Source organism: Melanerpes formicivorus, unplaced genomic scaffold, assembly GCF_026170545.1.
Source record: "Melanerpes formicivorus ecotype bairdi unplaced genomic scaffold, bMelFor1.0.p_v2 SCAF_17, whole genome shotgun sequence".
In the NCBI taxonomy this organism is placed as follows: domain Eukaryota; kingdom Metazoa; phylum Chordata; class Aves; order Piciformes; family Picidae; genus Melanerpes; species Melanerpes formicivorus.
The window spans coordinates 2,116,569-2,143,414 of NW_027142369.1; the positions used below are offsets into that span (position 1 = coordinate 2,116,569).

Genomic DNA, 26,846 nt, shown 5'->3' on the forward strand with positions numbered 1-26,846 from the left:
CATTTCTTGTAAAAGGACATGTATCTCAGCACTACACTCACCAGTATGCAACCACACAGATCTTCAGAAAAAGGGGACTGATTTTTAACTTTGGACATACTTTTAAAAAGCATATGGAAAATGGCTTCAAGCTTGACAGCTGCCTGTGCTAGATACATCTTCTTTGTATAGAAACAGCATTGTACAGACAGCTGTACATTATTAGTTGTAGATTATTTTAACTACTATCAGACATGCACAGTTAATGACAGTATGGCATCTACCCCATCTTTTCAAAATACCCACAGATCTACCAGATCAGTCTGAACATACACTCAGAGCTACTCTGCTCCCACTGGCCCTGTCAGTGTTGCTGACATGAGCCATCCTTTTCATGTCACCAGAGAGCTAAGAATTTAAAGGTCTGTTTTAACACAACCTGGATTCTGTGGAAGTGTCAAGTCTAAGCTTGCACATTATCTGTATTTCTGATAATAATCAACAAGCTATTTACTGAAACACCTACTTCAACATGTGTTTTCTTTATTATGAGCTACCCTTTGTAGTAACCACTGATCTCCTCTTGTTGTACACGTCTTACTTTTGGTATGGAGCACTGAAGACAGCTAAGTGTTAATTTGTCTGTTTCTGCAGACACCAATAAATTATTCCATTGTTTCAGGAAACAGTGCACTTTGTAACTGATGTGTTTGTGAAAACGAGCAACAAGTCTTGGAGCTGGAGCCAAAAGCTGTCTATTACAGGCATCTACCTTCTCCAATGCTCATCAAACAGATTTCAACCAGCGAGAAGACTGCTAGAGGCAATTGCAGTCTCACAGTCTCACCAAAATCTCACATTCTATGCATAGTGAATGTATGCCTCTTCAGACTACCAGTGTGCAGGTCTGCATCTGATTATGTAAAGCCAGCTAAAAGTGAAAGGTAATGGTACTAGACTGCCAGACACGGCAGATTTGCTAGCTGCCCTTTGCCAGAGACAAAAATTGTTTGCTCTGCCTTCAGCAGCTGTTTCCTACCTGTTGTAACCATCTGGTCCTTGTCCCAGTCCTGACAAGGGTGTGAGAGGTTCTCCCACAGCATCACTAGATTACACAGGATCACAGGATGTTAGGGGTTGGAAGGGACCTCTGGAGATCATCATGACATCCCCTGCCAGAGCAGGACCATAGAATCTAACACAGGCCACACAGAAATGCATCCAGCTGGGTCTTGAAAATCTCCAGACAAGATGACTCCACAGCCTCTCTGGGAAGCCTGTTCCAGTGCTCTGCGACCCTCACTGTTAAAGAAGGTCCTCCTCATGCTGAGGTGGAACTTCCTGTGCTGTAGTTTACATCCATTGCCCAATGAGCAGTTCTCATGTACCAGCAAAAGCCTCTGGCTCCTGCTTTTCTGGTCATTATTAGCCTTGCTTCTATCCTCCCTGTGATAGAAATGGACCCTGGCCCCAACTTTTCTTCTGCTCCCACTGTCCACTGTGAGAAGCCAAGCATGGAATGCTGTGGAGACAAGCCCTGGATGCTCAGGCATGGTGAAGCAAGAGGTGGTATGGAGATGAAAAGCAGTGGAAGAAGAGTGAGAAGAGACTTATGACAACATCCCTGGCACATCAGATCTCTCACCCACATGGAACCACTCTCCAACATCAGATGCCCCTGCCCAGCAACAGCTCCTCTCCTCATGTTCCTCACCTGGCCAAAGTGCACAAGTATGTGGTGAAACAGTTGTGCCACTGCACTAATACAAGGGCTGAAGACTAATTTCTTCTCCTTGCTCCCAAATATTTAGTTACGCATGCACGAATCAGCATGTAAACCTGACAGAAAAGGATCCTGTACTAATGATTTCATTTTCAAAGCAGGTTTAGCTTCATCCCTATCTAATGTTTAAGCCACCAAAATTAGAGCTATTTTTGTTTGTTACAGAGATTACTTGTCAGTCTCACTGTTTCATTCTCCCCTACAACTGGAATTCTTACTGAAGATAAAAGCTCAAGTACCCCAAGATAGGACTAGGGGACCTGGAAAGACTGGTCTCAGTGGACCCTACCTTTGTCAGAAATAATCTTTAGTGGTATTTTTGGCTCCTCTACTGGAGCTAAAGCAAACCATGTATATGCACACATAAAGACCAAGGAAGAGGGGCTGTGGTGATAATTTAACATTAGTGCATCCAGACAATGTGTCAAAGCTAATGAATACTTTGCTACTACTCTTTAATAAGAATGATGATTCAGAAGGTAGGATTAAGGGCACAAGAGGCAAGCTAGAGAACCAAAATGAGAGAATGAAAATGGAAACTAACATTAATAAGGTAAGAAAACATTTTGGAGGAGTTACTGTGCTCAGATCAAAAGATCTGATAAGCTCCCTAAACATATGTAATTATAGATTGCATCACAAGGCTTTTAAATTACTTATTTCAGATAGGGATGGTACCACAAAACTGGAGAACAACAAATACTGTAACTGTATTTATTAGGAGAAAAAATTACTTTGGAAAACAAAAGGCTAAAGTCTGACTGCAATAGTATGCAAGATTTGGAAAGAAAAATGAAAAGCATAAGACAAACAAAGGAGATGGAAGCTAGCTTTAAAAGAGGCAGCTTGTTCCAGGCAAATTTAATGTATTTCACTGACAACATTTTCAAGACAAAGAAATTGATCTGTCTAGAAAGAGCTGTTTAATGTGGTGCCACGTGGGAAGGAGTTAATACAGGCATCAGTCTCCATTTTAAGACAGAAGTAAAACCCAGGCTGAAAGGAAGATGGGCACTGAATTTTAAGAGAAATATTAGGTTAGAACAGCTACAAGCAGAATTCCTTAAGACTAGCTGATTAAGATTATCTTTACCCATATTTTTAAATAATGACCACAGTGCAGAAATGAACATGCTAATGGTATTTGCTGAATGCACACAACTGGGAGGAACTGATTATATAAAGGAAACATTGAAGATGATATTGAAAGGAGTAGTTCATCTTGAGGACTGGAGTAACAGAAATGAGATTAAATGTAATAAACTAAAAAAATGTAGTAAAAAATACCAAAGGACTCAGACATTTAAGTACAGATACATTTGTTATACTGAGGGAACTCATCAATTAAATATGAGACAAAGTCACCTAGGATATGTATAGACAGTCAATGGGAATATACTGACAGGGTACTTGCCTGATGAACTAGTACAAAAGGAAATTAGACCCTGGGATGAATCAAAGAGAGAAGTTCAGTAGATTGGGAAACATTACTACTTTGATACCAGGCTATGGTAAGACCTCAGCTTGTGCACAGCTTTGGTCACCACATCCAAGAAAGAGTGATACAAACAGGAATATGAGCTGAGAAGAGTTTGCTAGGATGAGGAGAACAGAGAACCAGAATAATGAAGGCTTGCCTCATTTAGTTTAGCAAATGAAAAGAGAGATATAATTACATTGTATAAATATACTAAAGGGCTTACACTAGAGTGGGCTAAAAACTATTTGAAAGACAATACTGGGGCAGGAACCTATGGATAGGAAATGGTCATGAATATAGTTACACCACCATCCTGTGAAATAGCTTCCATTCCTATGATTGTAAATGAATTGTCTTTAGAGCTCTCTGAAATGCCAACACATGAAAATACACCAGCTTTAATAAATTGTTGACTGAAGTCCGCACTTAAATGGCATTCATCTCTATAAAGCTTGTAATGTGCAGGAGGATACAGAGCTACAAAACCTATGCTGACAGGATCTCTACTCTGCTTTTCAGCACTAAATTGCTACATTTGGGGAGGAGCACACCGATCTGAGGTTGTTTGAAAATTTTGCTGCAGGAATAGCTGAGATCTGAGTATTTTGGAAGCAGCTCTAGATGCCAAACCCAGATCTGGACTCCTTCACAATAGGTGCTGAACACTTTAAACAGTTGTGGTTTTTTTATTGAATCCTAGGTGATTAGTTCAAATCAGTCTCCATGAGATTTATTGCAGTACCACTAGCAAGTTTATGACAAGTAAATTGGACTGGCATCCACATAAAAAAAATAATCAGGATCACAAATCTCATTCTTGGTAATCAGTAACAGAATCAAAACGTAGTATAAGGTCTCCTCTTCCTCTCATGTAATAAGCATGGTCACAATGCAAATACCAGTTTATATCCAAAATTAGGCAGAGGATTTTGGTCTCATTTGTCAAACATAAGGACAATTAAGACTAAATTGCTTCTAGTAACAGATGAAGGGTAGATCAGTCAGAAAATGGAGATGCTGAAGTAAAGATGCACGTTACCAATCTCCCTACAGTATGCTCATTCAACTCCATTCAATTGTGGCTTGAAAGTGCCACATTTGTTCCCTAACACTGCAGGTGAATAAAGGAACATAGCAGGCAAAAGTTCCCATAAAAATGGTCATTAAAAATAATCACAAGAATTCCTAAGTGGGCACAAAAAATAATTTGCTGGACATTTTTTCCTTAAATGATTGCTACAATCTCCTTGGTTTCAATAAATTTGCTTCCCATTTTATCCCATGCTGTTCTTGGAGAAGATGACTATAACTGATTCCCTAATGGCATCCATTATCACTTTTCCTGTTCCTGTGCTATGTAATCCAGTGATCCCTTGAGCCTTTCTTAAATTTCAGATGATATCACAGCAAGGGAGAAACAATCAAATCCATGCATTTGGGCAGGCATCATGAAATTTCTTGTTCTTATTTCCTGTTTGCTCCTGCTAGCCTTTTCACCTGCTGTTTTACACTGCTAATTCTATTCAGCCCCTTCATATTCAGACAGGAAATTCCACACAGAACTGGGATCTCTAATTAAGAGCACATGAAATTATTTACAGTTCCTGTTAATTGCTACCATTGCTGAAACCCTGCTTCTATCTCTGCTATGTATAACTGAGGGTGGAAAATGTGAGTTGTCAGGTGGATGGTATCTCCATGTGGTGAACCCCACTGCTGTCCAAGAGCTGCAGAATGGGGTTCCTCAGTGCACAGCCAGCTCTGCGAGGCACTGGCTATGTCACCATAGAGCATGAAGCTAGGACAGTGCTGCACCACTGCCATTATATCTCCCTAGTGCCATTTTAACCTCCTGTCAGTGCTAGCAGCATGCTGCCAGGAGCTGAATGCAAAAGGCAAGATAACACTGCCAAAGACTGTCACTGATGTGCTCCACATCAAAAGAGCTGGATGTGGGGAGATGTCTTGGTGCTCTTCTCAGCAGGTTTAAGTTCAGAAGCTATATAACATCCTGCAGAATTGCTCCCAACAAAACTAGTCTTTCCTCTTTCAACACAGCAATCACAGATAGCTGCTGCACTTAAGGGTTCCATCTCCAGTTAAGCTTCTAACTGAAATGTCCTGTCCAGCTGCAAAATCTCCTACTGAACCCCTCTGGCTTATCACATAGGCATGTGGCTTTCTACACTGCATTAGAAAGCAACTGGAGACAATGTAAACACTGTGGCTGAGGAATCACAGCCTTACAAACACAAATAGAGGGTTTCATAGCACCTAGTCTTCAACACTGGCATGAGATAAACTACAAAGCATCTAGATCTATTATCTTGGGATATTGCCTACATAAATGGAGATCAGCAGGTCAGTCCCATGACTGGAGCTGGAATCCTGTGGATTTTTCTTTCAGTGGTATGACTATATAAAGCCATCAGTGAACAGGTATGCAAAGAGTGAAATTCATCAAGGACACCATTTAGGCTCTTCTTTTATAATGAAACATTCTTTTATAATGAAGTCTGATCATGACACAGATCCACAGTTACTGTAGTCTGCACTACAGAACAGCTGAGAGGAAAAAACACAGCGCCTGACCTAAGAGAGGCTCCTTAGCTGTTTGCAGCACAGGGCCAATGACATGGATGAGATCAGAACTGATTCTATGCTGGCGTACAGGCAAGAACACACTTCATTAAGGAGCAAAATTACTATACAGTGTATTTTAAATAAAAATGTTTTTAATTAAACATTTCCAAGCAATAATGAAATCAGACTCAGTTCTTTCATGTTATCACTTTTTGCTCACACTTTGCCTCTTCCTTGTCTTTGACTTGGTGTTCTTAGAATGTGAAGGAGCAAGGGAGGCGTGATTCCCACAGATTCATGGAATGGTTTAGATTGGAAGAGACCTGGAAGATCACCTAGTTCCAACCCCACCACCATGGGCAGGGACACCTTCCACAAGACCAAATTGCTGAAGGCCTCATTCAGCCTGGTCTTCAACAGAAGCAGGGTGGTTGCAGAAGCAGGGTGGCTCAGCTTGGTAGTGCATCAGACCCTTAATGGGAAGGTCGTGAGTTCAAGCCTGCAGTGGGCAGTAGTGTCTTCCCTACTCTAGTCATGTGGTCTGTGGTGACGGGTTGGACTCCATGATCTTTGAGGTCTCTTCCAACCTTAGGAATACTGAATCTCTGGGGAGGAGGCATTCATGACCTCCCTGGGCAACCTATTCCAGTGTTTCACCACCCTCACTGTAAAGAACTTCTTTCTAATATCCAGTCTAAATCTACGCTCCTCAAGATTCATCCATTTCTTCTCATCCTATGATAACAAGCTCTTGTAAAAAGTCCAATCCCAGCTTTCTTGCAGGCCCCCTTCAGGTACTGGAAGACTGCTGTAAGGTCTCCCTGGAACCACTCTGGTCCACTGCTTATACTTGCAATCCTGAGCTGCTTCAGAGAGCAAGGCTGCCAGACTATAAGGCAAAAACAAGCCTGCAGAATCTCCCACTACAGAACAGGGATGAGGATTCCACATTGCTGCACAGGTCACTAGGATACTCCGGAGTTCTTAAAACAGACATGAAATTTTGAAGAGGTACAAGGATTCAATTTGGGATCAAAACTTTTCTACTGCTATGAACTACCTAGACCTAGATTCCTGGTTATCTTCTACCAATGCATTACTCTTAAAGAAGTGACAAGTGCCTTGAGAGAAATCTGGGGCAACAATGAGGATATAAAACTTCCAAACTGCTAGCTGGTGGCTGGTATTAGACATGGGATTAAAAAAGCCCTGCTTCTGGTGCTGAATGTAGCAAGCTGTGAAAGAAGACATTTTGGGTGCTATTTTCTAGTGGCATTCTGGAGTCTCCTTCTCCTTGAAGCAAGGGTTTAATGTTCCTTTCCGCAGTCTTTCCAGCTGGCTTTGGCAGGTTCTCACATACACATTTTTTCATGTGTCTAGGACTGGGACACTAGAACAAGTTGGTTAATAAATGCATTGCACTTCTGGATGTAAGTTGGTAACTGTGAAAAGATGCTATTTTCCCCCCTTTGCTCTGGTAATTCATATAGAATATCTTCAGAGCTTGTAACCTGTTTCTGGCATTCAGTGCAAACACACTGCGCAGCTGTATAAGCTGCTCAAAATTACTTGTTTGAAGCTTACAGAACACCACTTTTGCAGTCATTATATCAGGATTCAGAATCCAGCTGGCTACAGTTACAGAAAAAAATACTTGTAAGACGTCTACCACAGAAAAGCATCAGAAAAAGATTTGAAAAGTTAGCACTTGTCCTTCATTACCTTCAAGAAATAGCTGGAGCTGAACTGTTATCTCCAAGTGTTAAAACAGAAACAGCAAACACCCATTAAATCATGCAAGATTTTTGTTTGTTTGGGTTTTTGTTTGTTTCACAATAACAATGTTCTCAGAATTCATTCCTTCTGCTATTTATTAACTTTCTGGATTTTTAGCAGTTAGGGGTCACATATGCAAGCTTCCATCTCCAAACATGCAGATGTTCTCAGAAAATAACACCACAGTGATTTCCTCAGTCGTCCCAGAAGATAAAGAGAATACCAAACAGCACAACTGGCCAGCAACCTGAGCCATCAACACCAAACATGACATAGCTGCAGCTCTCCTAAGACACAACACATAACAGAAATAACAGAGCTAGCAACAAGGCACCTAAAACATCTATCAGGGAACTTAAATCTACAAGACTAATCACCATTTTTTTAATATATATATATATATATATATTTGTGTGTGTGTATACACACAAATATAACATTATTTTATAATATGGAAAGATTTTATTAAATATTAATGTAGACTGGAATATAGTTTATGATGTATTCAAATATACATGTATGAATCGTACATGTATATTTGAATACATGAATTCATACATGAATACATGAATTCATACATGTATGAATCATAAATATTCTTATTTTGTATAGAAGTAAGGATTTAAATGTATGTAAACCAAATTATTTTAGAGATGAATGGTGAAATACAGAAATTCAAATCAAGCTGTGAGGTATTTGTGCACAACCTCAGAACAGATTCTAGTGCTTCCAGGTCTATAATCATAGCTAGAAGGAGGCCTTTCCCTTGCTCCTCTGACACGTAGATATGTGGCCTTTTTTGAAAGCTGAGACAGGCATCTGCTTCAGAATGAATAAATACTTGTACTGTATCAGTAACAGAGATGTCCTGTGTTACTCATCTTGCAGAATACAGCAGAAATGCCAGAAGTTCCAGCTTTTTTCCATCCTCATTGATCCAAGCTGAGCAACTCAGCAATGCATGGTAGAAAGCTCTGAGGCAATGGGCCACTTCACCAGCACCCAAACACAACTTCACACACACTGCCAAACCCCAGCTGTTGTGAAGTGCTTGTTGTTATAACCATGTAAACATGCCCACATTAAACAGGCAGTCTGCTATTACTTGACCCAAGGTTATTGGCTATCTGTTGCAGTCTAAAATATCTCCCCACGCTGACACAGATGAAGATAATAGAAAAGGCTTTTTGATGCCAGAGATCAAACTAGCATAAGCAACAAAGTGCAGCATCTCATAGCTGTACTTACATTGAAAAGCAAATTATTTTTCAGCTCTGCTCATGCAATACTTACCTTCACTACTTTTAACTCTACTATTTAACAGCATGTCACTGAGCTCATTCCAACTCCATCAGTCAGGGGGCTTTCTGCAGTGACCCCCTGCAGTGGGGGTAAACCTTCAGGGTGGGATCATTCAGGTGTCTACCATCTTTATCTGATAATTTCCTGTGTCATATCTTGCATAAACACACGCTAGATAAAGCTCAAGACCACGGAGTTGTTTCACATTCAAATCTTGGGCCAGCTGTGAGAAAGTTGATTCCCAGCCAGCTTCACTTGTTCAGAGCCTACCAGCCCTGGTCAACAAGCTGTGCATTCTCACTGCTGGGACTCAGTTCTGTTGATGCCTGTAGTCAGACCTACCTAGGGCTTTCATCTGCTCCCATGCAAAACCCTGTGCCCCAAACTTGGACAGGCAGTTGATGCTTAAACATTTTTCATGAAGGATAAATTCAAGACAAGTATTGAAATTACAGTGGCCAAGTATCCTGAATTCTCTTCTGTGATGTTCAGGCAATAAAAATTCACCATGGCTAAACCAGTTATTTTGCTCAGTGGAATTTTGCTGAGTGGAATTTTTCATGCTTTTCCCACTAATAAGTCTTTCTTGCTTGAAACATGAGCTACTTTTATAGACCCCATTCTTTACTATCATTAAGAAGATCAAAAAATGACTTCTTATATTTGATGGGTTTTTAAGCAGTGAAATTAATCAATTTTTTTTTCCTTTGCCTCCATCAAGCTCAACCCTGGAGTCAACATATTGTCTAACAGTAAGTGTAACTTCACCATTACTTAGAGCATAAAGATTCCTCTCTTTTCTTCATGGAAAAAAACAAGCGTTATTTCATTGCCTTGATGGAGCCTTCAAACTCCAATACTAATTGAGGCAGACAGTCATTTGAGAAGAGAAATGCAAATCAATTATTTGAATCAAGTAAGGTTTGGACAACTGAATTTCTGGAGAGGGGCAGAGAGGAAGGAGAGAAGAAAGGATTTTGTCTGCTTACGCACTGTGAAGGTAGGATGAAGGCAGAGTGGACAATACAAAGGCAGTCAGAACTGTACAACAGTTCCCTGGCCACCAGGGTCCTCAGCTCCCTCACCTCCACAAACCCTGCCTAATGCCAGCAGGCATGTTGGAGGTTGGGCTGTGCGACATTCTATGAGCAGAAACAAAAAGATACGCTTCACTCACACAGCCCTCTTGCAAACGCAATACCAAGTGGAAGAAAGACTCTGTGTATTTCTTACTTTGAGTTCCAGGACCAGTAAAGTTGCATATCTTATCTTACAGATAATGACATAGCCTTGCTTATAAAAAGCTAAACAATAAGCTACCCTAATGTTGATTGGAATGATTTTTTTGTACCTGTTTTGCCAATAAATATGTCAGCTTGTGACTGACTGGGAAAGAATTAAGAACGAGAAGATTGCACACAAAGCTTTTACTGACATATTGATTATTCTTCTGGCTGTATGTAACAGATACAACTGTCCATATGCATGCCAGTGATATATAACAGCACTTCTGCCTTTCATTTCTCTATATGATGCAATGCTATATATTAACTGGGCATCCCTCATTTCCCTTGCTCATGTAGACAGTGCCAGTAACAACATCCACCCTTTGGAAACCTATACTAAATCAACTACACAGCAATATCCAGCACATAACTCCAGATGAAAACTCTTACACCCTAATAGACATGAGCTCATCAGAGCAGAACTAATGCCCACCCTGGCATCCAAAGAGCTGGGACACAACGTCAACTTGCCTATTCTACCTTTTTACTACTGGTTTCCAAAGTCAGAGGTACAGGCAAGCAGAGTATTCAAAAATAAGATCAGATAGACTTATGGTAACTACATTATTTGAAGAAAGAAAAGTTCTCTACTTATTCAAAGGAAATATTAATTCTCCATAAATGCTTGAAGTACTCTGGCAGTACCTAATATGCTGCTGTTTATGAACCTGCCTTGATGTTCAACTGTCTTTCACTGAACCATCAAATAATTCCTTTTTTAGGTGATGTATGCATACATTTCTTAAGGAAGAGACATATGACCTCAGTGAGCCTTAGGATATCCATTCTCTCAAAACAGACCTTATTCACACATATTGTTACAGTCACCACCTGAGAGATAAACGAGTGTGTCTGAGGTGTCATGACACCAGCGAATCAAATTTAATCACCAAACTGGGTAGCTGTTGACCTTACTCAGCTTGGGGCGAACAGCTTCCAACTTACTGCAGGTGCTTCCTCCTGGAGCTGTGTATTTTTTTCCTTTTGCCTCCTGACATACCAGCACTTTTTATGTTTTGTGAAAGTCTGCTTCATTCGTCAGGAGTTTGTCATCCCGACAAAGGTGGCACCACTGCTTTACTTCTCCTGTTTTAAAGATTATCAAGAGTACAATACAACTGAGGAACAATGAGCTACAACATGATGCAGCACATTTCTCCACAGCCAGAATACCATCTGAATAGATCCTCTCAAGGTCAGATGAAAGATTCTTAAGCGATCAGAATCTGCTACTGAACCACCCTCTGCCATCTGCTATGTTCTCTCTGCGTTACTCTACAGTAACACTGCAAAGAACACATCCAGAAGCCTGGATCTGTGTCTTGGCACTCATCAAAACAAAGAGGTCCATGAGAGCTGGACGTGCCTCAGCTGAATAAACTAGCAAGTTACAAAAATTTCTGCATGGAAGTTCACAAAGGACATTGAGCTTCTCCCACGATATGCTGACAACAAGCTCTTAAATCAGCTCAAGCTGATGTGGTATGTGAAAACCACAAACACTCCAACATTTCACTCAGACAAGTCTAACAGAAAGTACATAGCTGCATTTGGGCCTTACTCTGGGAGCCTGCACATTATCAGGGGTGTTGTCAAATCCAGGTATGACCTTTTGGGAATTAGACTAGAATAAAACGCTCGTCTGCCTAATCCTTGAGTTTGTTTCTGGTAGCTTGTATCTGAGTAGTAAGTTTGCATTGCAACAAAAACATCGAGATGGAAGTTTGAAGGCTTCCCTCTTACCAGCTGAATCTGCTGCAGATGTTCCACCACTGGTCAAATCCTCAGTATTAACTGACTGCAGATCTGTGTAGGAGGGAGCAATGCTGGGGCTACTGGTGTCCTCTGAATTAGTTGTCCAGCTGCTCTCTGAGGTATAGGCTTGCCTCTCAGAAGAATTGGAGGAGGGGGAAGCCCAGCTGGGTGCTTTTGATGGAGACACTGGATGCAGAAAGAAAAACAGGTATCAGTTGGAGACATGCAGGACAATCTTCCAGAAGATAAAATCTGTTCCCAAGACACACTGCATCAGTGTACTGAGACTCTGTAAATATAATTCCTAGAAATTTGCAATTTGGTCTCTATTACCAATAGATGCAGAGCCCAAGCCTTTCAGCTGCAGGAATTTCTCAGAAATTGTTTTTTTTTTGTGTGTTGAAAGACCAGTGCAGAATTGTCCCTAACAAGCAACTCCTATAGCATGTGTAGGATACTGAAAATAATTCATTGTTTCCCCAAGAAAAATATTTTCTTCCTTGTGCATTTTACTTTTTCTTGACCTGTTTGTTACTAATAGAATGGATTGGGTTTTATACCCTAGTTTACCTTTAGGCATTAATTTGCCTTTGACATTGTGAGGTCCCATTCCTTGAGCCCTCCACTGTATTAGAATTAACCTTGTTAGCATCATTTCCTCTCCTACCACACAGGACACTTGATTTTTCTGATTTTAAGACACCATCACAGTTGGTCTAGTTTTCACCAGCTGACTTCTGTTGCATGCACTCCCTATTTTCAAATGGAATAGCACACAATGGTTAAATTGAAATTTGCCTTACTGTGGGATAGCCTTTCAACAGAGATGGTAGGAGTCCAAGTTACTTGAGCCATTTAAAACGAGACAAAGCTCTTGGGAAGAAGCAGGGGGTGTGTAGAGCAGATGATGTAACGGATCTTGCCTTGCTCTAATTTTGGTGCTTTGTTGAATACCTCATTGAATTCAACAGTGTAGCTAACACCAACAGAATATGAGATGGTGAGCTGGAAGCACATTGTTAACCAAATGCAAATGTTATGTGCTGGCTGTGATCGTTCACTGATTATGTAACATTTGTGATAGGAACTTCTGGGTGCGTCTAAACATCTCATTTTTCACTTTTGCAGTATCAGTTTGACTAGCCTGGTAATCACTAGAAGACAAACAGCATTTCTTCTTTTCCCAGTAAGAAGAAAATGAGGAAGAGGGTACCACAATGCACTGTTTCTGTGACTTCACTCAAGAGTTACTGCTTCCCAGGGAGAAATCACATACTTTAGGAGCTGGCAGTTATCTCTGCATATTTCTTGAAAAGAAGAAATCTTTTGAGAGGAAGATTTTGCCTAGCATTTACTCTGCCTGAGCCTGCTAGAATGAGGGTTTACGAGAATACCCTAAATGAAGATATTTTCCACTATGAGGCTCACAGTGGATGCTTTTCATTTCTATGCCTCAGGTATAGAACATACCTTTCCTCTCACCTTCCAGATTATTTGCCCTCTTTTCAGCCCTGTTTCTTGCTATCAGTACCCCTAAATTCTGGTCCCTCGATAATGTCTTCACTTTTCCCAGAACAGAAAGTGTCCAGCATTAGCCTTAGTTTTCTTTTAAATATATTTCCCATAGAACAACCATTGCATGGCATCTGTCTTTACATTACTATTTTTCCAGACTGTGAGCACTTTGGGACAAAGATTTGTTTTCAGGGGAATAGTCCTAAGGATCTTTCTCTCTTCAGGCACATCCTCTCCATGCTCACAGCACTGGAAATGCCACTTTGCAAGCCCTTTTCAAAATGTGTTTCCAGGCAGCCTGGCCATCAGCCTGGGTAATTATCTAGTCAGCTGTGCAGCTGCTTCAGCATGGACAGACAAGACACATGATTTCCTAGCAGTGCTGGAGCCCTTACACAAATGCAGTCAGGGATGCTGAGCCTTCAGGACATTGCTCTTCACAGCTGCCTGCACAGGAAATGGATTTTAAACGTCTCCATCCTTCTCACACCAATCCATCTGTCCATACTTGGCCTTTATACTGTTCTGTCCCAGCTAGCTATTTGCTATTGTTCTTATGCAGTCTGTTTGCTACTGGAAATGAATAATTGCTGTCATCGCTGGCTTTCCACTGGGCATGTCAGCGTGTCATAGTTATAACACAAAGTCTCCAGCTTTGCTGCTGCCCTTAGAAAAAAGATGTGACCTGCAGATTAATTGAGAACAAAGCTGAAGTTTTCCTACCTCTTACTGTCAAACATCCTTCACAGTAGAAGGCTAGAGACAAAGAACTGTCATCTCTTCAGCCCCATGACCTTTCCTTTGGAAGCTGTCAGCTGCACTAGTTTGGCCATTTATACCACAGGGTCCAGAATAGAAGTGGGATGAGCTCATAAATAAGGATTTTAAAATATCCACATCACCTCCTTAAGGTTCCTATACAGCTGAAGAATAACAGCCTCCCATGCAAGTATTACATGGAACGCATCAGGATAGTTCCAGAAGAACCCTCCTCCCTCCACTGAGTCACAGTCAGATGCTAAATGTTGGTTTGTAAATACCCCTCCAGTGGCATGGATCATTTAGGACAAGCTTTTACAGGGGCACAAGTGAGTGCCTTCTTCAAAACAGCAATGCTTTTGGAAAGTCTGATTACCCCTTTTGGATGTGGATGTCTTAGACCTCTGATGACAACATAATGTCCCTTGTGACTGAAAACACAAACCAAGAAGCAGTGTTTTTGTTAAGAACATACCTTATGACTGGGCCACATCCCTTTAAGGATGGAAAATCAAGGGATGCACCAAAAAATTAGTTTTATGAAAGTCTCTTTGTAATGACTAGCTTTACTTAGGCTGAGCAAAGAATTTATTTTCTAGGCGCACTTAAGAGTTTTCCAGTCAACAAGGACAACACAACACTGGGGCAAGTCCAGAGGAAGGCCACAAAAAACAGCCAAGGGCTGGAGCACCTCTGCTATGAGGATAGCCTGAGAGAACTGGGGTTGTTCAGCCTGGAGAAGACTTTGGGGGGACCTTATAGCTGCCTTCCAATACCAGCAGGGAACCTACAGCAAAGCTGGAGAGGGTGTCTAGTAATAAGACAAGGGGGAATAGTTTTAAGCTGAGGGAGAGTAAGTTTACATTAGATCTTAAGATGAAGTTCTTCAGTACAAGGGTGGTGAGACTCTGGAATAGGTTGCGGATGCCTCTTCCCTGGGGGTGTTTCAAGGCCAGGCTGGATGAGGGCTTGAGCAACCAAATCTAGTTAAGAGGCACCCCTGCCCATGGTAAGGAGGTTGGAGTAGATGATCTCTAAGGTCTCTTTCCAACCTAAGCCACTCTGTGATTATGAAGGCAATACAGCATCAGAGAGCAACCGTTTAGAAACACATGTGGCTGTATGAATAAGAGTAAGGATCACTTAACCAGGAAACTAAATACCAGAAAGGTTGAGCACCTCGGTTTTACAGTTATGGATGCTTTTTCTTCCACCCTCCTCATCAGAATCAATAGGTACTTATAACTAGAAAGAATAACCAACAAATAAAGATAAGAATGTCTTAAGCAGAGCTTAAGAGCAACTACTTTTGCCTGAAGATTCACCCACTTCTCCTGCACGAAGGTCTGACCACTATCTCAAACAGATTAGGCTGTAGCACCCATAAAAAGATAAAAAAATAAAATAGAAAACTATTGGGTTTTATCCAAACCCCAATCCAAATCATTTGCTTCTAACTGAGTTGGTCTGGCAAAGTTAATGCTGGGGGGGAAACTTCAACCAACCATACCATTCTCTACAGTTCCAGGTTACAGAGACAAACATGGCTCAGACTTTTTAAGGTGGTATGTAAGAAATGCCAGTACTGAAAACAGCACTAAGCTGTTTCCCCATGAATGTATTTTGGCAGTTTCCAGGGTCAAGACAGACAGAATGAATCACAGAAGCCTTTAATTTTCTTTATAAAAAGAAAATACTGATAGTTCAACCTGGAATGAAATTATGAGCCCTTTTTGAAACTCTGATAACATGAATTGTATTAAAATGCAGTACAAACAAGTCAAAGTTTGACTTTTGAGAAGCCAAAGAGAAGGAAAGAACCCTATAGGGTCTTATTGTATTCTATTACATTACTGAAATGGATCTTTTCATGCATTTGCCTCACCTGCTTGTGACTGCGTTGTTGGAGCACTGCTCCATGGTGCATCTTCAAACTGAACCCAAGCACTGATGGATGACAACAGATCAGTGCTGGGACACACATGGTTCCCAAGCACAGCAGACTCCACCTTGGATTGGTCAGTTGCATGTTTCAGCTCTGTGTGGGAGAGGTCTGGAAATTCTCCATCGGCATTGGGGTACTCTTCTGAGGAAGTGTCCGAGAACGAAAAGCATTTCTCCAGAGGCTCTTTAGTGCTACCTGAAATAGAGACAAATTAGACTGGTAGGATTCTCTGTTACTTCACTGGTTTTCACTGAAATATCTAGAATTTGCTATTAAATGTAGGTAGACAATTGTCCTTTCTATAATGTAATTTTTAGACTAACACTGGACATAGTTTTGCACTAAATTATAATAGGTGAGACTTCCTCCACGGTCCATTGGATACTGCCTTGAATCTCAAAGGCAACAGAACTATGCTAAGGAAATCTCACATTAGGAGAGTATTTTACTGTTTTGGCCCAAATTCTCCTATTACATAGCAGAATTAATTCAACCTCTGCACATACTGCTTCACTTAGAAAGCAAGCTCCGCGATGATAAATGTATTACAGTTGGTCTAATTCAAATAAACAAAGTCTCACAATGTTCAAAGAAAATCAGGTAGCATACCTTGAGGGTTAACAGGGAGAAGGAGCTCATCAGTGAAGGACACCCACTCAGACTGGTGGGAGGCAATGACACTAGTCAGAGATGTCATATTCACAGCAGGCTACTCATCTTCACTTGGGGATTACAAGGAGGAAGCAGTACAGGAGAGAGGTACGGTGAAGATGAGTCAGTAGGGGGGAACACCTTCTTTGCACTTTCTTTCCTTTTCCAGGGCTGTTAAGATAAGAAAGGATCATGCCTTTTAGAAATGCCTAAATTAGGTCACTTAGAAAATTAAATGGGAGTAATGAGTGACACCATTTTGATAATACAGAATGTTAAATCAATTTATGTACCACAGGCACAGTGTTGTCAAAGTACTGCCACCTTTGAGATAGGAATGTCACCCGTAACTAGAGGAGGGCTAGCCACGCTTGAGCAGCTCCTTGATTAAAGCATCTGAAGGTCTTCAAATAGCCTCATGCCAAAACACACTATTACTGAAATTAATGTTTTATTCCTTACGCAGGGAGCCAGGCCTCTCGTAACACCAGCAAGAGTGGTGATGAGGAAATTCTCCCAAGTTTAGCAAATTTTTATTATGATGTAATTTATTTCCATTCCAAGATGTCATTGGCTTGCTACCTACAATGTCTGATCCCTCCCAAGAACAAGAAATAAGCTGCATGTCTCATTCTCAGTAACATTTGCACAGGTAGTTCTGGGATCAGGACACATCACCCGTGGGTATGAAGAGGTGCTCCCTCAGGTAGCACTTCCAACTCTGCTGCTTGACTGGAATTGCACATTTTAATTTTAAAACCCAACATCTTAGAACTCGTCTGAAGTTAAGCATGACTTTGCCATAGCTCAGCAAATGTTTTCACAGACACAGTAATTTTAATTAGGATGTGCTCCAACTGGATGTACTCTGAATTACTGTGGAAGAAAGTGGAAACTGCAAAGGGCCCTGGTTGTTAGCTAGTAACTGAGAATGGGAGGGCAATTCTCTTTGACAAGCACCCATGACCACCTCAGATTTGCAGACCACTTGAAAACTCTCAGAAGACTACTGTCTCATCCTAGAAAGCATTGAAGCTCTTGTTGCCATGGTGTTCAAGTAGGAAAATACTGAAACTCCGATATGGCTACTATAAAGAGCTTTAAGCTGTACCTCTTGCCCCGCTCTCTCCCACCTAATTAATTTGGGTTTGGGGGTGAAACTCCATGTTGGTGTTCAAGAACAAATATTTCACTGAGACTTCTCTTAAACGTGCATTAAAATTACTCAGGTCCAAAGAGCAATCTCCTATTTAAATGCAGGAAGTAGATCATTAAATAGCTTCCAATATGATTCTTCTCTTCACAGTTATTAGTCTGCTGAAGCAGGTCACCAAGTAAGATACACAGAGCTGAAAACTTCAGAAGTTTGGAAGTTGCAAACTAGCCTGACACTAGGAAGAATTCAAGGGTCCATGAAGGTTAATTATTTCAAGCAAAATTGAACATGAAACATGGTTTCCTACCAACAGAAAAAGGACTCCTGAAGACAATTCTGAGGGTTAAGTGCAACCTTCCAGAAGACTGATCCCTTCTCTGTAGGCTTTCCAGAGCCTACGGTCACCCAACAGCCAGTCACTCTGCATATCTTTCCTTTATTCCACAAGCCATTCCCTAACGCCAGAGAAACAGCTACACTTGAGTTCTAACCTCTTCTCCTCCACTTACACAGCAGGACATCTGCCTTCCTGCAGTGTGGGCAGATACCTTTGCCTGCCTCATAGAGCATTCATTTTGGGAGCTATTAAGTGAAACTACAAAGCTAAGCATGGAGGCAACATAAAGAGAAAAAGAATAATCAGAAGTTTAGATAGAACAGAAAATAGAAATAGAATTAACCAAGTTGGAAAAGACCTCAGAAGACCTCAAGTCCAACCTATCATCCAACACCATCTACTCAACTAAATCATGGCACCAAGCGCCCCATCCAGTCTCTTCTTAAACACCTCCAGTGATGGTGACTCCACCACCTCCCTGGGCAGCCCATTCCAATGGCCAATCACTCTTTCTGTGAAGAACAACTTCCTAACATCCAACCTAAACATCCCCTGGCACAGCTTGAGACTGTATCTTCTTGTTCTGGTGCTGGTTGCCTGGGAGAAGAGACCAGCCCCCACCTGTCTACAACCTCCCTTTGGGTAGTTGTAGAGAGCAATAAGGTCTCCCCTGAGCCTCCTCCTCTCCAGGCTAAGCAACCCCAGCTCCCTCGGCCTCTCCACATAGGGCTTGTGTTCCAAACCCCTCACCAGTTTTGTTGCCCTTCTCTGGACGCGTTCCAGCAAGTCAACATCTTTCCTAAACTGAGGGGCCCAGAATTGGACACAGCTATGAGGGAATGAGAGGATGACCTTGGTATCTTGCTTTCCTCCTGTGACCAATTAAGTTGTTTGTTTTGGGCTTAAGTATCTGTTACCAAGTTTTCTTTTCCCAAACAAGAGAATACTGACCTCTCCTTTTTCCTGGAAAAGTCTTGACGGAAGCATGAAATGGCAGGAAATGAAAAAAAGAAAACTGCTTATCTTGCCCATAATACACTGACACTCCAAAGGAAAAAAAAGCCATGAAAAAAAGTAGAAAAGTAGACTGTTCCAGCTGTACAGATATGTGGGAGAATTTTCTCTTTGCTGTGCACTTGTAAAGAACGATCAACCATGTACAACTAGCTAACTAACCCCTGTGCAGACTATATGGCAAAGACACAACATAATTCCCAAAATATTTTTCACATATCTGTACAGCTGGAATATGTTGTGTCTTTGCCATATAGTCTGCACAGGGGTTAGTTAGCTAGTTGTACATGGTTTTTCACATCCCCAAGTCCTCCTTAGAAAAAAACAACAAAAAGCAAAACCACAAATACCTAAGCCACCCCACTGTGACCCACGAAGCCTTACTGAGCACAAGACCGATGTGCCATTGTACATTCAGTTAACACAATGATGCTGCAATCTGCAGAACTACTAGAGAGCTACATGACTCCAGAGGAACCATTTGACACTGTGGATAAACTTGAATCCTCTCTATGGCAAATCAATCAGCATCCATTATTTAAACACTGCAGTGAATAATCTGCAAGCAAAATTTGGCTCTTCCTGGAGAAATGGATTTCAGAGCACACAAGGCCTATGGGAACAAATGAATCCTCTATACTTCACAAGCTACAGTTTAGGCAAATTTTATGAAGTACAGCCCAAGCAAAAAAAAAGAGATGAAAACAGATTTCTTGGAACAAGATATTCCTGGGCCAGACCATCATTACATCTCTCTAAATGAATGGGATTTGTATCAGTTTAGATTTTGTTACTTCTGAATTTGTGTTATTAGGTGCATTAAGTGTTTGGTGCTGAATGGGTAAAAAGCCCAAACCAAACCAAACTTAATTTATCATTTAAAAAACAAACAAACAAACAAACAACACAAAACCCCACAAAAAAACCAAAAGCTTTTCTGTTAATAGTACGATTACACAGTAAACATAAGGTAAAGCAGAGGTTATGCATCCTAACCCAAATGATCCTCACCATCAGTTCTAGTGTAGTGACTTGACTATGAGGCAATAAAATTCTAAGAAGCTGAAGTTTCTGCTTCAGGTGTCTCTTTTTAACATTTCGGTTTCACAGTGGGACATGTAAATCTGAGTGACAAGGGGGTGACAGTTATTTCCAGCTCTCTAAAGGGCAGAGATCACAGAGCTGGAACAAAACTCCTTCCTTGACTGTTTAGTCCTTCTAATGTTTTGATCAACCACATTATATAATCTCTCACTTAAACTGATGAAGGCTCACTCTGAAATGTCAACACTGCTTTCGTGAATAGAAATTCTCTCTCATTTTGAATCTTCTATTGTGCTAAGCCAAACTCACATATTTGAGCAAGTGGCACAATTACTTTGTGCCAGAAGTTTCAGACCCAGTACCCTGTAGAAGCCCTCACTTTAGGTGGAACTTTTACACACTATTTGAGTACAAATACCTACAGTAGTAATGGTTCATAGCCTTACTAGTTTTGTAAACACACCATTCAAAATATCCAATTACTCATTTGTTTGCATAGCAAAGTTGAACATCTTTTCTCAGTACATTTCAACGTTGCTCTAAAGAAACAGCTTAGCACAATTAATCATTTCAAACACTAAGGGACCCTTCTCCAATTGCTTCAGCTTACAAAAGATAGATGCTGCAGCAGGCTTTATCTACCCAGAGTTACTAGATGGAAAAACAGGAGAGAATAAAAACTGAGTGGATTAAATTCAGGTTTTGTTTTGCAAATGTAGTCTCAACAGCAAGTTTGTGCTAAATTTACAGACTCTTTAAAGTATATTGCCTTACCACTACAGAAAAAAACCATGTAATCCACACAGTGCTACTGTTTTTCTTGCTTATATACTCCCTTACAATTCCAGGAACCTAAACATTAATTGACTACTGAACTTTGCAGTTGGTTATTGTAGGAGACCACAGAAGGGAGAATGACTAGACAAGCTGTTAAGTTCCATGCAGCAGAGAAAGAAACTATGCCAAAGGGACAGCAAAAGACTCTGACCATGGCTTTTCTTGTAACAGTCAAGTTTTGCTAACACCAGGAGAGACTCAAGGAAAAATATGTAATTTTATCTTGACCACGTGTTTGGCAAACCTGTACAGACAAAACAATTGTAGTAGCATGAACTGAGGAATGATTGCTGCCTTGGGCAAATTTCCAAGTGAGAGAGAGCTCATGGCTCTTCCCCTCCACGTGGCCTGTAACAAGCACTGGCCATCAGCACATCATGACCTGAATAATAAACAAACTCCACATTGGAAATCTGTTCTCAAGCATGAAAAGAAAGTCCAAAGTACTTCAGGGTGCCACAGCAAAACCCAAACAAACCAACCCCTAACAAAAAACCCTAGTGATAAACAACAGGAAAACACCCCAAATTCTCCTAGAACAGGCTGAGGGAGCTGAGGTTGTTCAGCCTGGAGAAGGCTCCAGGCTCCTAAAGGGGGGTCTATAAGAAAGCTGGAGAGGGACTGTTTACAAAGGCCTGTAGTAGAATGGGGGGCAACAGTATTAAATTAGAGAAAAGCAGATTTAGATGGGATGTTAGAAACAAGTTCTTTACCATGAGGATAGTGGAGCACTGGAACAGGTTGCCCAGGAAGGTAGTTGAAGGCCTATCCCTGAAGATAATCAAGGTGAGGCTTGACAAAGCTCTGAGCAACCTGATCGAGTGGAAGATGCCTCTGCTCACTGTAAGGTGCTTAAACTAGATGACCTTTGGGGGTCCTTTCCAACCCAATCCAAACTATCCTGTGATTCCATGGTTCTACAAAATAAAGGGATTGGATTTGGATAGTATTATTAGTACTGAAAAAAATTATTTCAACAGGTTCTGCCTAAACGCCTGAGATAAGATTACCTTATGAACAGCCTAGATGACAGGAATAAGGTCATATTGGTTATTCAATTATTGCATTCTTAGCATTTGCAATGCTATTTTCTCCACGTATGCACCTTCTGGTTATAAACTGCCACAAGAAAATTTCTGGTAACACTAGGTTTTAGAATTTACACCAGCTTTACCTGCTCTGATTTGTATGTGCTATTACATAGTCCCACAACTTCAGATGTAGCTTCAGCATCTCAGTCACTGCCTGGTGCATGTACTACTCACTCACATGGAAACTCTCAGCATATGAGGAAGAGCTGGGGCTCAAAGGGAATCAAACAGATGTCCCTTATGAAATTCCTGTAATCTCTCTGGATTACACCTAAGTGAATGGTAACAAGAGCCTAAATAGCAGTCTGCCCTCAAAGCCTAATCATATCCACTTTATGTCACAGAATCACAGAAGGTTAGGGGTTGGAAGTGACCTTGAAAGATCATCTAGTCCAACACCCCTTGCCAGAGCAGGATCACCTAGAGCAGGATCACACAGGAACACATCCAGGCAGGTTTTGAATATCTCCAGAGACAGACTCGACAACCACCCTGGACAGCCTGTTCCAGCATTCTGTTACTCTCACAGTGAAAAATTTTTTCACTCCCACAGAACCCTCTCTGTTTTCCAGACAGAGAAAAAAACAAAAACCAAAATGCCCTCCTGCAGGCTATGCCAGGTTATTTAGGCAGTTCAAAAGACAGCTTTCTGCCAAGGCTGTGACTGAGTACTTTACAGCTTCTGGATGCTTCATAGCAAGAGCCAGTCAAATAAGACTCAAAACCTGATGCTGGAGGAAAATTGTACAACTTCTTCCTCTACTCCTCATGTTCAAAAGAGCTTGATGAAACATACATAGACAATGTAGAAGAGCAGCAATACAGAAAAAAATGTGAATCTATTTTTTGCTTGCTTTACAATTAGAGGTAAGATATATACAGGGAGAAAATAAGGGAGCATGACAGACAAAATGTTTGATAGTGACTGTTCACATCCCCAGTCACACTGCGATCTGCATTTCAGAACTCTAAATATAGCTTGCTGTGGTGCATCACTTTGATGCATTCAAAGTGTAACTGAAGCCTCCAGTCACACAATTGCATTAACACTTGAAAGATAATTTCCCAAACTGCCACCCTTCCAACTCAGACTAGAATTTGAGGCAAAGATCGGTCAAATGCTAAGCAACAGTGCTTCAAAACTAGACTGGGAAAAGCTTGCAGGAGAGAGGCAACATGCCAATTTGTTTAGCAGAACATTTGCCTCTCTAAAATCTGGGATTTAGTTTTTTTTCCAGTCAGTATTGCACAAATAGGAGAAAAAGAATTAAGTCAGCCACTAATGTAAACATTTGATTTCCCAAGGGTTAGACTACCTCAGAATTACTTTTACAGATCAGTGAAATTCTGTGGGTGATTACAGCAGGCGACAAGAAATAGAAATGCAGTGAGGGGGGAGAGGTTGATAGCATCCCCTTAGGAAAAAGTGGGTGCACAGTCCTTACCACTCTTTTTTGTCTTCTCAAAGCCTCCACAAGACAGAACTCCAAAGGAGCATCCCAATCCCAGACTTCTACATCTTACCATTCACACATCAGACTTTCTCTGCCTCAGTCACAGCTAGTGCATGATGCAATGCTACAGTAAGTGATGTTCCCAACTGTATTATGAGGAGGGAATTGATTTTTTTATTTCAAACCTGAAAGAATGAATCCTTCTTAGCAGCCCGCTTTGTACATCTGATATTAATGCTTTTATATGTTCTTGTCTAAACTATGTACAGACAAGTAAGCCAGATGTATTCAAGCTACCAAAGGCTCCAAAAGATATTGTACTTGCTGTTCTGATGCTTATCAAGGTGTGTTATTTAAGTCATCTCACTGATGTAAAAAGCATTCTACAATTAATAATCCTCAAACCCACTATGTCACTGCAGCCTGACATCACTGAAAACAGCCATCAACAGGTAAACACAGATTACAAAGTCCTGTCTGTATCTATCCTTCTTCAATGGAAACAGGGAAGTAAGCAATCTTAAATCTACTGGAATATTGTATTGGATGGTAAATGCTTTTATCGTAAACACACATCCTAGCTTGTATGAAATGCCATCCTGTTCTACCAGGTACTAACATTCCAGCATTGTCTCCATGCCTTGCAGCAAACTGCTGCTTTACCAATATTTACTGTACAGCAAATTCTGCTTCCATTAGGAAAATGAGAGCCAGTGTAATTATTCCTGTGCCTCACAACAGACACTGATTTCAATTGCACAATTAGAGTTAAACTCGTGCTAGAAGGTAGGTGAAAAATAAAAAAACTTCATTGAAAATCAAAGGTATAATTAGATGTTATCAACTGGTATCAGTTAAGATGATTTTAAACAAAGAAAGCTGGGGGAAGAAAAAAAAATACAGTCCCCCCAAAACAGAAAGAAAAATCAAGCCCTTAAACACTAGCCACATTCAAGACAATGGAGAAAGTGGATTCTGTAGACAGAGATGCTTCATTTGACACTGCATCCCTATAAAGAGGATAGGCATTCCTCTATTGAGCTGTGAGTACCCTCAGAATGGGAGAAAAAAAATCAAGAGGGAGGGAAAAACACAGAATCCAACTGTGAAAGCATGAGAAAGATAAAGATTGTGAATGAAGTGATGCTAAGAAAGCAAAGAAGTTTTCCTGTGCTTAATGTTGGTTCCAGAGGGAGACGGGAAACACTGGGCAAGAAAGCCATCTTCTGTTCAAGTCTTCTCCGTATGTCCATATAGCTAACTATATATATATATATATATAAAAAATAACTTCCATATAACTGCACTTCAATGTAACATGTTTTATAACTTATATCAGCTGCACATTTCCAAGGAAAAGAGTTTTAAAAGATTTTCATTATAAGAGATCCTGTTTGATGGTTACATATAAACTCAATCTTAAAATGTGAGGCTGTCTGTCTGTTTAAGGAAGTCCTGCTTGATTATTTAAAGCAAGACAGAAAGCAATGCCCTGGAAGAGGTATCACAGGGAAGAAGCCTGCCCTGGCAGAAAATTCTTTGAATGATGCAACTGGTCTTTCCTCGTTTCCACTGTCTGCAGAGTCAGCTGAGATTATGCAACCTAGTGTGATGCCAGGACACTGTAACCCTTCAGGGCAACCCAGGAATATGACTGTTGTCACTCTCTATTTTAGATACTCTAAATATAGGCCCATTAGACTTGATGGTGCTGTTTGTTTGGTGTGACTACTCCTGTTTCAGGAGAATGAAAAGTAGCTCTAGAAAAAAAAACACAACACATGCTGGAGCAAAGACTGAATTTAAAGGGACTTAGTATTTTATATACTGTTACAAAAAACTTTGGATGAAGTAGAAAAAAAGATCTTACCAAGTAAATTTTACACATAGTATAAAACAGTACCTTTGCAATACCACTGTCTAATATATTTGTGTCTAATTATACTTGACAATTGTTGAAACATGACATAACAAAGTATTGTATATTAGCATGATGTAGAACAGGGGGTCATGGGAAAATCCTTCATTTTTTGTTGTTTGGTTTTGGGTGTACTGGAGGTTTTGATTATTTAGTTTGTTTTTACTAAAAGACACTAATGAGTGGTGTTAGTAGAAGCAAAACACATTTCAGGGGAGAAGAAACCAACATGTTTTGTAGTATCTGTCAGCAGGACCATACCTACAGAAGAGTTTGTAAGATGCCAGTAGAAGCAATATTCTTTCCTGACTATTGTTTACTCATCTCTGGAAGTTCACAGGGAACCAGACACAAAGGATGGTTTTCCTGTGGTACCAAAGGGTAACTTCATTGCTGAAAATGAAGTTTCTGCAATGGCAACTCCTCATATGTGTGGCTTGAGCCAGTGGTACACAAGTGCTGTATGTGCTTGCACATGTTAGATGGAATCTAAAACTAAACTGTTGTTCATAGTACATGAAAAAGAAATTAATCCCTTTTCACACAAAAATAGGACTGTGATTTGATCTTCCAAAATTTCATGTTTTGAGGACATAGAATAATGTAGCTGGCTACACCTAACCAATACTCTAAAATAAAGGGAACAGGAAATAAAGGAAAAAACCAAACCAAACCAAAAAGCCACCAGACCCTACGGTGAGATACTCTACTATTCTCTCCTTTGTAGACAACTAAATCTTCATTTTCAAACAGAAGACATTTGTTTTATCATTAAATCATGTAAAGTTTAACTGCACTAGGTGTCCAGCCACGCTGTCTAGAAGCACATTCTACTTGCCTGTACTTTCAAATTATGCATACAGAAACGAAGAGTAGGATGAAAGTCACATGAGAAGTCATGATCAGTGCTCAGGTGGACTTGGGCAATGCAGTATCCTCCCAAACTTTTAGACAATAATTTCATTCATGCTACATTTGTGGCTGCTGTAGACATTGTGTAACCCAAAGGCAATTCACCTTAAAGGAAGGTATCAGGTTTCATAGTTTCATAGTTTCATTCAGGGTTGGAAGGGACCACAAGGATCATCTAGTTCCAACCCCCCTGCCATGGGCAGGGACACCCCACACTAGATCAGGCTGGACAGAGCCTCATCCAGCCTGCTCTTAAACACCCCCAGGGA

The 26,846-nt window shown here is 40.7% G+C and overlaps 1 protein-coding gene across 3 annotated transcripts in view; it reads right to left on the reverse strand.

The window, feature by feature from the left end:
* The window catches only part of STON2 (stonin 2), an 86,098-nt gene that overhangs the window by 49,900 nt on the left and 9,352 nt on the right, over positions 1 to 26,846 (reverse strand). For all 3 annotated transcript variants that reach the window (XM_068148711.1, XM_068148709.1, XM_068148710.1), the window contains exons 2-4: positions 16,773 to 16,985; positions 16,104 to 16,358; positions 11,933 to 12,130 (exon numbers count right to left, since the gene is read on the reverse strand). In XM_068148711.1, coding sequence (XP_068004812.1) covers positions 11,933 to 12,130; positions 16,104 to 16,358; positions 16,773 to 16,860 — 541 coding nt within the window. In that variant the 5' untranslated portion in view covers positions 16,861 to 16,985. The remainder of the gene's footprint in view (positions 1 to 11,932; positions 12,131 to 16,103; positions 16,359 to 16,772; positions 16,986 to 26,846) is intronic.